This window comes from Hemicordylus capensis, chromosome 3, assembly GCF_027244095.1.
Source record: "Hemicordylus capensis ecotype Gifberg chromosome 3, rHemCap1.1.pri, whole genome shotgun sequence".
NCBI lineage: Eukaryota > Metazoa > Chordata > Lepidosauria > Squamata > Cordylidae > Hemicordylus > Hemicordylus capensis.
In genome coordinates this window covers 348,684,582-348,698,175 of record NC_069659.1, presented here as the reverse complement: position 1 = coordinate 348,698,175, position 13,594 = coordinate 348,684,582, and the positions used below count along the sequence as shown (strand labels likewise).

The 13,594-nt window shown below is 49.4% G+C and overlaps 1 protein-coding gene across 1 annotated transcript; it reads right to left on the bottom strand.

The window, feature by feature from the left end:
* Nucleotides 1-2,824: 2,824 nt before the first annotated feature.
* On the bottom strand, nucleotides 2,825-13,319 carry POLR2H (RNA polymerase II, I and III subunit H). Its single transcript, XM_053312140.1, has 5 exons — nucleotides 12,925-13,319; nucleotides 11,293-11,376; nucleotides 8,725-8,818; nucleotides 7,798-7,881; nucleotides 2,825-3,402 (listed from the first exon to the last, which is right to left on the bottom strand). Exons 1-5 carry the CDS (start codon nucleotides 12,995-12,997, stop codon nucleotides 3,285-3,287), a joined length of 453 nt encoding a protein of 150 aa, XP_053168115.1. The 5' UTR covers nucleotides 12,998-13,319; the 3' UTR covers nucleotides 2,825-3,284.
* Nucleotides 13,320-13,594: the final 275 nt, after the last annotated feature.

Sequence of the window (13,594 nt, the reverse complement as noted above, 5' to 3'; positions counted from 1 at the left end):
AAGGTTCACCTAAAGTCACCAGAAGGGTCACTTTAGCGACAAGCTGGTTTAGGGTCTGTGGATGCCTGCAAATGGATTGTGTTCAGGGAACTGCCTTCTGCAGCGGCAGAAGGCACTACCTCGCCAACATCTTGAAAGAGACTTGAATTAACCAGAAGATCTGTGAGATATTAAATCAGCAGACATTTTGAGGAAATAATCCCAAACCCTGGATTCTGAATCTAAAGAAGTTTATTTACTTGCTTTCCACTGAATGTTGTTCCATTTGTGTTTTAAGAACATCAAATAAGTTTGAAGGGCATACATATCACCTGCTTTTGATTCTCTTCATCTGCATTATCAAGAAGTAAAAGAAATCACAAGACGGGATCACACTCCAGCAGAGCCTATTGGACTTGTATTTTTCAAAACGGGTCATGTCAGATTGTATTAGGACATAAGGCTATGCAGGGGTCCCCCCCTCAAACTTGGGAACCCCAGATGCTGGACTAAAACACCCATCATCCCCTGCCACAGTGGTCAAAAGCAAATTTGACCAATAACATCTACAGCAGGAGATGAGGACAATATTAAAGGTAAAGTGTGCTGTCGAGTCGATTTCAACTCCTGGCACCCAGAGCCCTGTGGTTTTCTTTTGGTAGAATACAGGAGGAGTTTACCATTGCCTCCTCCCATGCAGTATGAGATTATGCCTTCCAGCATCTTCCTATATTGCTACTGCCTGATATAGGCGCTTCCCACTGGCGGAGGGAGACCAGCGGCGGCCCATGTCTGGCCGCCATGGTGGCCCTGCTCGGACCAGCTTAGCCACACCCCTGCATCTGACATCAGATGTGCGGGGCATGGTCTAGCTCCCGAATGGGGCCGCATGGCCAATGATCAAGGCCATCCCTGCATTCGCCATGCGGCCAGAAGTGGCTCTCCTTGCCTTTTAAGGCAGGGAGAGCCGCTCCTGGCCACACGGTGAATGCAGTGCTGGCCATTCAACTCCCAGATGGTGTCGTGTGGCCGTGTTTGGGAGCTAATGCACACACATGCACATCTGATGTCAGACGTATGTGTGTGTGGGGGGGCCGTGAGGCACGGTAGTGGCCCGGGTTCTTTGAACCCGATTGCCCAATTGTGGCCACACCCCTGGTGTGTTTCCCATAGTCTGGGAAACATACCAGCAGGGATTTGAACTGGCAACCTTCTGCTTGTTAGTCAAGCATTTCCCCTCTGAGCCACTTAAGGTGACTGAGGACAACATTAGGAACTTCAAATTTAGCATTTTTTTTAAATGACAAACACAACAGCATTCAGTGGAGAAAACACCTTTGGACTCAAGTGTCCAGGAGGAGGGCTTGCTTCCCCAAAATATCCACAAATCTAGTATTTCATTATCTCCTGCATGGAAATGCCTACCATCACGATTACAGCGTTTGCTTCTTCAGACTCATGCTGTTGGAATGGTGAGGAGCGCGGGGAGAAGACGAGTGACATGCCGGGGAGGGGCTTCTGGCCCACTTTCAGAGGCTGTGTGCAAGTCCAGCCTCTGTTCTAATGGTGTCTGAATGGGGCTGCTGTAGGTTTTGTATGTAGCACCCCAGCTACATCCAAGTGCACCATCATGAAGCTCTTGTTGCAAAATGGCACCCACTCTATTGTAAAGCTGGAGCACCTGTGAGGAAAGCAGCCCTGGCAGAAGCCCTTTAACATAGGGGGAAAACCCGAACTTCCCATTTTGCTTCTGAAAAAGAACAGGTTTTCACAGTCTCCCATTTTCCCAAGAAAGCCAAAAGGTGGTTTCTATTACAAAAGGACTACCAGCAGTCATGCACTTGTTTAGCTTAAGTCAGCGGCTCTCAACCTTGAGCCCTCCCCCCAACCTGCTGCCCCAAATTTCTGTTTTTAAAAAATTGTTGCTGGACTAAATCTCGCATCAGAAGGGGATCATGGGAGTTGTAGTCCAACAGCATCTGGGGCCCCATGGTTGGGAAGCCCCTCACTTAGGTGACATACTAGTGCTGGTTCTCAAAACTGACAGCTGGGTATTTTTATTATTATTTTTACATTTATATCCCACTCTTCCTCCAAGGAGCCCAGACTACATACTTAAGTTTCTCCTCACAACAATCCTGTGAAGTAGGTTAGGCTGAGAGAGAAGTGACTGGCCCAGAGTCACCCAGCAAGTCTCATGAAGCTGAATGGGGATTCGAACTCAGGTCTCCCCGGTCCTAGTCCAGCACTCTAACCACTACACCACGCTGGCTAGCATGCAGCCAGGCTCCCAGCCCAGTATGTGCTCCTGAGAAATGGTCATGGTAGAGAAGGGGGAAGTGGTTGTGTGCTGGCTGTGATGTGGGTTGGACGGCAGCAGCCAACCCACACTGGGTACCCAGGACTGTATTGCACCCCACGCCGTCTACCCAGATCACAGCTAACAGACAATCCCTTCCCACTTCCCCCTGCCTCGACGTTTGCTAGCACAGGACTGTGTTCCAGGAGTGCACTGGAACACAGCCTGGCTGGAAGTTCCTCTGACCCAGCTGTCGGTCACGAGAGCCAGCCCCCAAATTCCATGGGGCCTGACCCTTGCCTATTTGCTTATTAGTCTGCTGCCTAGGAGCACTAATGCTCCTTGCCCACCAGGGATGCAGTCCTGACCCAAAGGTCTCCATTCAGTGGAGGGCAGCAAAACAATAGTTTAGGCTTGCAGAATGGGCTGGGTAACTCGTTTCCGCCTGCACACCTCAGACGGCAGAGTCTCAAGACTTTTCAGGTCACAAGGTCCTCGGACCACTCACTTTCTCGCACAGCTGCAATAGGTAGGCGGACAGCCAAGCATGAAAAAGCTAGGTTTTAATGAAGATCACATAACCAAGGCCACAGAGAAAGCCTGCATTGCGAGCTGCACCTCTTTCCTCCCAGTGAACTCAGGAAAGAGCGGTCCCAGCCTGCTTGAAGGGGCAGGGCTGGTCTTCGGGGACTTGAATCCGGAGAATAAAAAGGCCGTTCATCACAGACACAGAGATGCCTGGCGTGCAAACGCAGCACCCCCAGCATCAGTGGGGGCTGCTCTCATTCCCGGTTCCCCTCCCATCAAGAGGTGTCCTGGGCCAGTTCTCACAGTGGAGTCCTGATGAATTCTGGAAGCTGAGCCTCCCGATGCTCAGAGGCGGAGCCCACGGGGGAGAGGCTTTGCTTGCAACCCTCTCCACTTGCGTGGGAGGCAGCCGATGGGTTCTTGTTCCTGAGTCCCGGCTGCCATGGCAGAGTCCAACCATTCTGCAACCCCAAACTGCTTAGAAGGCGAGCTTCTTCATCAGGAGATAAACCCTGGAGTCCACTTCAAAGCCATGCAGATTGTTGGCGTCTCCCTGGAGCCGCATGAGCAGGCCCCCATAGGACACGTAGGCAGAGCTGCAGGAAAGCAGGAACAGAAGAGCAGGGGAGAAGCAAGAAGAGAGCCGCCATCAGCTGTGGGGCAAAACCGCTCCAGCATATAAAACAAGTTGTGTTTCACAGAGCATCAGACTAGGGATGTGCACGAATTGCAATTCGAAGTGCAATTAGCAGCACATCCCCAGGACCTCTGAGAGAGAGAGAGCAGGTCCATACCTGCTCTGCTCACTGCAGCATTCTGTTTGGGCGGTGCACCCCCCCCCCCACAAGCTGCCATAGTGTGCTGGTGATGCTCTCCCCAGCTGGAGGGCGCACCACTCAAATAGAAAGCTGCGTGAGCAGCGGAGGAGCAGGTATGGACCTGCTCTCCGCCCTTTTAAAAAGGAGCCAAGGATGCACTGCGAATTGCTCTTTGAATCGCGATTCATGCACATCCCTACATCAAACTATTGGTCCACAGCTCCCCAGGGAGTCTTTAGGCCCATTCACACATTATCTTCAACACTCGTACGAGTGTACACAGGTTCAGATCTGTACACAGATACAGGCATCCACATGTTATGCTGAATGCAGTTACAGAAATACACTTTCTATCTGTACCATGCATTTGAAGGGCCTGTATCCCGGTTCCCTTTTAAAATGAACACAGGTAGAATCACTCAGACACACATGTGTTTGAGTGTTTAGACATCTGTACACTCGTACAGCATAACGTCTGAATCAGGCTTTTCTCTGATATCCCTGCTAACCGAGCAAAGAGGCACCTTTCAAAGTGGTGATCCTCTTACATTTAGCAGGGGGAGAGCAATTGCCCCATCCAACCCAGCACAACATCCCTCCAGGGGCTGTTGCTGGTGTCCATTCTGTATTTATTTTTTGTTTGCACACCCTCTTTGGACAGAGAACCATCTTATTCATTTTTTTAAATGTAAACCTCTTTGAGAATGGCCGAAAAGCAGCAAATACCATATTTACCCTAACAGAAGGCAACTCTGAATTTAAGACGATCCTCTAAAAAAGCAGAGTTAAAACAGAGGTTATAAGTGTATTTACTAGAAAGGAAAATTCAGAGATTTAGGACACACACACCCTCCCCCGTCCGGATTTCTAACTTCAAAGAACTTGAGAAAAACCCTAGTCTTGTATTCAGGTAAATACAGTCAATATTTGTAGTGGTAGCAGGACAGCCACACAAGATCCTTTCCACTGGAAGGTGCCAGGAACTGCATCCAAGACCTTGCACAGGCAAAGCACACGAGCGATGTGCACGGACCTGTTCGGAGGCCCTTTTACAGGCCTCTGAACAGGTCTGAACACTGGTCTGTTCGATCGTTCAGCAGGGGTAGGACATTAAGGGCGGGGGAGGGTGCACATACCCCTCCCCCCGCTGGCGCTAGAGTTTAGTAAAATGCCTCCGGGCAGCAGCATATCTCCCTGCCTTCTCCTTCTTGGGCGGCCGGAAGTACCAGGCATGTGTGTGCACGCCAGGCATCTAAACCACCCCCCCGCCTTCGAGCCACCCCCACCACCCGGTTCCGTGCACATCCCTAAAGCACACACCCCAGCACTAAGCCGTGGACACTTCCTCATAAAGTAGCCAAACTGCAGCTCCAAGAGAATTTTGGATAGGCAAAGGATGCTTGGTCACCCTGCCGCCCCCCCCCCCAGCAAAGTTCTCTTACCCAGCTTCTCTACTCTACAGCAAATGGCCTGCAGATGGACAGCCAGATTCCCGGAAGAGGCCGTAATTCAGGGGTAGAGCATCTCCCTTGCATGCTGAGGGTCCCAGGTTCAGTCCCTGGCAGCATCTCCAGGTAGGGCTGGGTGAAGCTGCAGAGAGATGCTGCTGCCAGGCAGTGTAGACTGCACGGAGCTAGATGGACCCAGGGACGGTCATGGAGGAAGGCAGCTTGGTAAGTTCATCGATGGTGCTCAGAAGATGATTGGGTTACAGCAATGGAAAGCTGATGTGCTGGCCTGCTCTTGCACTACGCCCACAGGCTCTTGTATTAGAGTAGGGAGAGGCAACCTTGGCTCTCCAGTTGCTGCTGAACTACAATTCCCAGAACACAACACCAGAAGCTGCTTTCTACCGAGTCAGACCCTTGGTCCATCTAGCTCAGTTTTGTCTACACAGACTGGCAGCATCTTCTCCAAGGTTGCAGGCAGGAGTCTCTCTCAGCTTTATCTTGGAGATGCCGCCAGGGAGGGATCTGAAACCTTCTGCATGCAAGCAAGCAGGTACTCTTCCCAGAGCAGTCCCATCCCCTAAGGCACTGGTTCCCAACCAGGGTTCCTCCAGATGTTGCTGAACTAGAACTCCCATCATCCTCAGCCACAATCAATTGTAGCTGGGGGTGCTGGGAGATGTTGTTCAGCAACATCTGGAGGAACCCTGGTTGGGAACCAGTGTTCCCTCTAACAGAGATTCCCAGATGTTAAAGTCCATTGCAGCTGGGGATGCTGGGAGTTGTAGTCAACAACATCTGGGAATCCCTGTTAGAGGGAACATTGTTGGGAACCACTGCCCTAAGGCAAACACCTTACAGTGCTCACGCATGTAGTCTCCCATTCAAATGCAAACCAGGGTGGACCCTGCTTAGCAACAGGACAATACACGCTTGCTACAAGATCAGCTCTCCTTCAATGTACTGTGGGTCCAACAGATGGATAAGGCTTTTTTTTTTTTTTTGCTGCCTGCCTAAGACTGCAAAACTAGGGCATTGCTGCAGTCCATGGTTAATTGGGCTGCCTCTGGTTTGTGGGTCACAAGCTGCACAGGCCTCTCTTATAATCTTGGTGCAGAACCAGAAAACAGGTGCCACGTGGCTGCTGCAGGAAAGCCAACAGGGTGGAGGCTGAACTGTGCAGGGAGGCGGTCAGTTGTATTTGCATAGCGTGCGGTGAGGCCCAGCATTAGCACCCCTCCATTTCTCCTGATTTCGAGGTGGCCAAGGAGAACGTGCAAAGGTGGGCAGGACCACATGGACAAGGATGGCTGCAGTCCCATGTGGTACACTTGTATGTGGCTTGTAACTGTCCTAGTCCACCCACGGTTGCTGCTCCTGCTGGCAGCAGTTCCTTTTCCTTCTGTGTGCTCTGCAGAGGTATGGGAGGAGGTGAGCAGATGAGTTTGCTTTCATCAGCTAGCCATGTGTCAATCAGAATGCACCCTCTAGATTTTAGTCACTTTAGTCACTCATGTGTTGGTAACATCCAGATCGGACTACTGCAATGCGCTCTACGTGGGGCTGCCCTTGAAGACTGTTTGGAAGCTTCAGCTGGTTCAGAATGCTGCTTCAAGGATGCTCGTGGGTGCAAGTCGCTTCACGAGTATTACACCCATTCTGCGTCAGCTTCATTGGCTACTGGTCCGCTTCCGGGCTAGATTCAAGGTGCTGGTATTGACCTTTAAAGCCCTACATTGCTTGGGGCTGGGGTACCTGTCAGACCGCATTCGCCCATATGAACCTGCCAGGGCCCTCCGCTTATCATCTCAGGCCCTGCTCATGACCCCGCCACTAACAGAGATCTGGTTGGCGGGGACTAGAGACAGGGCCTTTTCAGTTATGGCCCCTCAGCTTTGGAACGCCCTCCCTGAAGAGCTTCGCCATGCTCCCTGCCTCAGTGTTTTTGAAAAACATCTTAAAACGCACCTTTTTAAAGAGGCCTTTTAATGCTCCATTATTATTATTATTATTGTTATATCTGGTAGGTTCTCTAGCTTTTTATAATTTTCAGTTTTAATTTGAACCTAATAATGACTGTGATTTTTAACCTGACAACTTTTTGTTGTTGTTTAATTTAGTTAATTGTATTACTTGTATTGTATCTTCTGTCTATCTTATTGTTGAGAGCTGCCCCGAGCAGTAGTGCACTGGAGGGGTGGGGTATAAATATTTTAAACAAACAATAAATAATAATAAATAGTATAGCCGCTCTAGTCTAGCTAAAACTATAGCTAATATAGCTCCTCCGAGATGGGGATGGAGCCACAGCATAGGGGAAGAGCAGGTTCTTTGCATGCAGAAGGTCCCAGGTTGGATTCCTGGCAGCATCTCCAGGCAGAGCTGGGAAAGACTCCAGCCTGAAACCTTGGAGAGCTGCTGCCAGTCAATGCAGGCGATACTGAGCTAGATGGATCAATAATCCGACTCAGTAGAGGGCAGCTTCCTATGTTCCTATGAGCAGAGCTCTTAGAGAAACCTGGAATGGTTGCGTGTGTGTGTGCATGCAGCACACCCCCCCCCCCATCCATCGGCTTAAATTCTTCTTGGGGCTATGTTGCAGTGGCATCTGGAGGGCCACTGTGTGAAACAGGATGCTGGACTTGATGGGCCTTGGGCCTGATCCAGCAGGGCTGTTCTTATGATTTGCACAAATAAGGAAACTCCAAATGAACTGGACACTTACAGGCGTGTGGCTGCCTCTGTGGAGGTCTCATCGCCCTCAATCCTGTACACTTTTCCATACATCACGTACTCAAACTGGTCAGCCCTGTGGGCGAGAAGAACAGCAGTAGAAAAGAGGATCCCCATGATTTTTTAAAAAAACAATGTTCTTTATATTTAAAAAAATTCCAATCATCGTATCATGGACAACCACTCCCATTTTGAGGTGTGTCCCCCCCCAAACCCCCCCCAAACTTTTTACATTCTCATCATAGAACTGAAATAAAGACATTATGAGATGCATATATGTGTAACCTGCCCCATGCAGTATGCCCGCACAAAAGTTAAATATTGCAAGTGCAGAATGTGGGACCCAAAGACTTCCAGATTGTATGAGCTTTGCCTGCTGAACAGGCTCTCCTCTTGGGGATCGGATCAGTAGACACGGTTTGCCTTCCTTACGATGTCTGGTGTCTCTTCCCGTGTAAACCAGCAAACCCTTAGCAAGGCAAAGCACAGCCTCCTTTCTGGCCCTCTCTCTACAGCTCAGGAGCACTCAGAGAAGCAGAGGGATTTCATCAGATGCATGGCTTGGAGAATCCCACACATCGACTCCTCATACAGGAGAAACAAATAGCTAAGTAGTAAGCACTGCAGACATCATAGAGGCGGTGTCAACTTCAAAGAAGACTGGATCATGAACCTGCTCCTCAGGCATGCACTTCTTGGAGCAGCTCATTCTTGACTCCTCATAGAAGTCTGAAAGGGAGAGGACCCAGTCACAGCACTGACCTCTGCCAACTTTCACTGTGTGGCTCTCCCTTTACTGCCTTCTATTAGCTTTGGAAATTTAGCCCCCAGTATGGATGTGGCAGGGCTCAGACAACCTGATTTGCAATGAATGTCAGCTGGGTTCACTCTCCCACTGAGGGTGCTGACTTCCCATTACCTTGATGGTCTATCGTCAGTAGGGTTATATTCTCCATCATCCAAAGTCCCATCTTCATATAAGGTGCTCGCAATGACGAGGCGGAATTTGTCGCCTGGAACAGACAAAGGAACAAATGGTGGCTGATCTCCTGGCTAAGGAAATGCTTGTGCAACGGAACAGGTTGTACTACTAGAAGAATGAACTGGCTCCCTTGAATGAACTGTAAAAGCTCCCTTTAGCCCAGATGAAGCATGCTGCAGTTGCACAACTGTTACACAAGCATGCCTGGGGGAGTGCAACGTTAGTCTGACAATGCAATATCTGGATTTACAACTACAAATACGATGAATATTTATATATCACTTTTCAACTTAGGAACATAGGAAGCTGCCATATACTGAGTCAGACCATTTGTCTATCTAGCTCAGTATTGTCTTTACAGACTGGCAGCGGCTTCTCCAAGGTTGCAGGCAGGAGTCTCTCTCAGCCCTATCTTGGAGATGCCCGGGAGGGAACCTGGAACTTTCTGCTCTTCCCAGAGCAGCTCCATCCCCTGAGGGGAATATCTTACAGTGCTCACACTTCTAGTCTCCCTTTCACATGCAATCAGGGCAGACCTTGCTTAGCTAATGGGACATGTCATGCTTGCTACCACAAGACCAGCTCTCCTCCACAAAAGTTCCCAAAGTAGTTCACATTGATATCAATACATAAATAAAATGGCTCCCTGTCCCCAAAGGGCTCACAATCTTAAAAAGAAACATAAGACAGCCCCCAGCAACAGCCACTGGAAAGATGCTTCCTCGGGATGGACAGGGCCAGTTGCTCTCCTCCTGCTAAATAAAGAGAATCACCACTTTAAAAAGGTGCCTCTTTGCTCTGTTAGCACCTCCTAGGGCAACAATTCTACACCAGCACAATGTCTCTCCACCAGCTCTTCATTAGTCAGCATGCCAGCCAGTGAGAGGCAAACTTCAGTAAGACTGTCTTGCTTCCCTGTGGCTCTTGTAAAGCCAGGTGGAAAGTGGTGGTGGTGGTGGTGCACAGTTACAAATCTAAGACCAGCAGTGAAATTAAAAGCAGAGCAGAGGCAAAATATGAGAAACTAGAAAAGAACTGCACAAATATGACAAGGAAGACCATAGGCCTTATAGAAGTAGTGACAGGATCCAGACTAAGCTAATCATAGGAGCATGGGAAGCTGCCATATACTGAGTCAGACCCTTGGAATGTCCATACAGACTGGCAGAGACTTCTCCAAGGTTGCAGGCAGGAGTCTCTCTCAGCCCTATCTTGGAGGCGCCAAGACCCTTCTTGGATGCAAGTGTGGAATCTTGCAACCTTCTGCACGCAAGTGTGCAGATGCTCTTCTCAGAGTGGCCCCATCCCTTAAGGGGAATATCCTACAGTGCTCACATATGCCTCCCATTCAAATGCAAACCAGGGTAGAACCTTCTTAGCAAAGAGGACAATTCATGTTTGCTACCACAAGACCACAACGAAGTCCCCTTGAAATGAATGGGACTTAAGTCAATCATGACTAACTGATTTATTTCAGTGGTGCTGAGTCATGGCTAACGTAGGCTAGATCCTGCCTACTGCTCACAGTTGAAATGGACAGAAAGAATTCAGAAATGACTCAGAAGGCAGAACATAATGAGGAAAAGACAAGGTGGAGAGGTGTTGAACAGGGAAATGTTAGGAGAGGCTTCTTAATTATGCAAACACTTGGAAAGTTATGTAGAAATGCATAGGCTGCCATGAAAATGGATACCTACCCATTGGAGGAAGGTATCTATGAAAATGCTAGAACAGTAACTGCAGAGAGGTAGGACTTCTGCACAGAGTCTGCACGGGCATGCTCAGGAGACCACCAGGCAGTGGCTGGTAACTATCCCCATCTCTTCCAGCCTATAGCAATAACCCTACCCACTACTCCATTGGGATGTGCACAGAACCAGTTATGTGAACTCCCGAGAGGGTGGGGACTTTAAGACATGGGGAGGGTGTCCTTATCTCCCCAGCCAGCGTTGCTGTCAAAATTGCTGGTGTGAGGCAGCTGTATACTCTCTTATTATTTATTTATCAAATTTGTACACTGCCCCAGACTTTCGTCTCTGGGCAGTTAACAATAGCATAAAACAAGTTTAAAACATTTACAAAAACTTAACACAATTTAACAATGTAAACTGTGCGCGTGTCATGCACAAACACCAGCCACTTCTGGTAGTACACTGACCAGAGCAGCAAGAGAGTATACAGACACCCCACACCAGCAATTTTGACAGCAGCGCTGATGGGGGAAATATGGCTGGGGAGGTAAGGACACCCTCCCCACACCTTAAAGCAACCCCCTCCCTGCCTCTGAACCAGCTCAAATGCCGGTCTTTTGAACCGGTTTGGAGGTCTGTGCACAACCCTACCAGTGTTCCTGCTAAAAGAGACTCCCAGATGTTGTTGACTACAACTCTTAGAATCCTCAGCTGCAATGGTTTTTGCTTGGGGATTATGGGAGTTCTAGTCAACAACTTCTGGGAATTCCTGTTAGAGGGAATACTGACCCCCTCCTACTCCATCCCCACTTACCGAGATCAACAGGGTATATCTGCACATTCACATCCAGGATCAGGTCCATTTTGAATGACTCACTCTCACAATGCAGTCGGGAAACTGAGGGAAACAAGTGTGGTGTCAGATTTTAAGACAGTGGCATGGAATATAGGACCGTGTATGGCTGGAGCCCTAGGCCAGGGGTTCCTAACCCTGGGCCCCCAAATGTGAACATAGGAAGCTGCCATATACTGAGTCAGACCATTGGTCTATCTAGCTCAGTATTGTCTTCACAGACTGGCAGCAGCTTCTCCAGGGTTGCAGGCAGGCATCTCTCTCAGCCCTATCTTGGAGATGCTGCCAGGGAGGGAACTTGAAACCTTCTGCTCTTCCCAGAGCGGCTCCATCCCCTGAGGGGAATCTCTTCCAGTGCTCACACTTCTAGTCTCCCTTTCATATGCAACCAGGGCAGACCCTGCTTAGCTAAGGGGACAAGTCATGCTTGCTACCACAAGACCAGTGGTTAGACTACAGCTCCCATCCAGTGGCCATTTTGGCTGCGGATGACGGGAGTTGTAGTAGTATACAAACATCTGGGCACCACTGACCTAGGCCACTCCAAACCCAGGTCTATATAAGGGAAAGGATAAGGAGTTAAAGGCTATTAAATATGAAATTTCAGCTAAATCCCTAACCTAACCTAAGCGATTCAGTTTTAGCTGAATCCCTAACCTAAGTCAGGGAAAGGGACACAGGAACACAAATTCCTCTGCAAAGCACCATGTACACAAATGGTGCTACAGACATATCATCATCAATGGTTCGATTCATACAGGAGTTCTCAAACTTGGGTCCCCAGACGTTGTTGGCCAAAGGCCATTGTGGCTGGAGATGACTGGAGTTGTAGTCTAACATCAGGACAATTATTGTGGTAGTTCCCCTGCTAACTGAGCAAAGAGGCACCTTTCAAAAGTGATTTTCTTCACTGAGCAGGGGGAGACCAACTGGCCCTATCCAAGCCCAGAACAGCATCCCCCCAGTGGCTGTTCCTATTGTCTATCTTATGTTTCTTTCTAGATTGTGAGCCCTTTGGGGACAGGGTGCCATCTTTATTTTTATTTCTCTATGTAATCCACTTTAGGCGCTTTTACTGAAAAGCAGTATATAAATATCAGTAGTAGTCCAACATCATCAGGACAATTACTATTGTTCTCATTACTTGATGTAGATGTTATTGGTCAAATTCATTATTGCAGGGGTTCTCAAACTTGGGGCCTGGGATGTTGGACTACAACACTCATCATCCCCAGCCACAATGGCCTTTGGCCACTGCATACCTGCCATGTCCCCATTTCCCCATCCAGGTGAATGGGAAAATAGGGACCCGCTGGCAGGCATGCCACTGTGGTAGGGGATGATGGGAGTTGTAGTCCAACATTATCAGGGCACCCAAATTTAAGAACCCCTGGGGCGGGGGGAGGAAGCGTACTATATAAGCCTGTCCTGCACCACACTGGCAGCCTGAATGTGCACACAGAGAGCGGGTGGATTTGAGACAGTCAGAGCAGGTGGGCCTGAGCCCAAATTCCTGGGGTGTGTGGATGGGGTGGGTGGCTGGGGGTGGGGGATAAGGAGGAAGCTATAAGGGGAGGAGAGTCTCTTTCTCACCCCTGTCGAATTTCTTGCCCTCGGGGTCGATGTCCTTCACGTCGAAAATATCCTCGAAGAGAATGCCAGCCATAGCAAGGCAGATACAGCGGAGAGCGGATGGGCAGAGCGGTGGGGCTTATTGGGAGATCTGGAGAGGCTTATTGGGAGATCTGGAGAGGCGGGGAGGGTGGAGGAGGAAATCCCGCAGAGGAAGCCACTGGAAGACAACCCCACCAAAAATGGAAGACAACAAAACCCCGGAGAGGGCAAGCCCCGTCACTGCTGGGAGGACCCGCGGCTTCCAGGGACCCGCATGCAAGTGCAACACACAGACACACGCTGGTTTGCTTTCCCCCCCTCACTTCCGGCGCCGACGACGCTTGTGGATGACGTAAGCCGCACGAAGCCAAGATCGCCATGTTGGTGGGCAGAGAAAGAGCGCGTGGATAGACCGAAGAGAAAGTGGGGAGGGTCTATTTGCTGCGCAGGCGCAACGATCTCTTAGCGGTGCGTGACGGTGTGTGTGTGCTGTGCAATGCCCAGGCCGGCACCCCCTTTACACCGCAAATTGAAATTATTCAACTTTATCAGGTTTCCCCCCCTGAAACACCTTTAAAAAAAACAAAACAAAAAAACCCCACACCTATCCTGTATTTAAATATACATTTTGATAAAATGCATTTTCAGA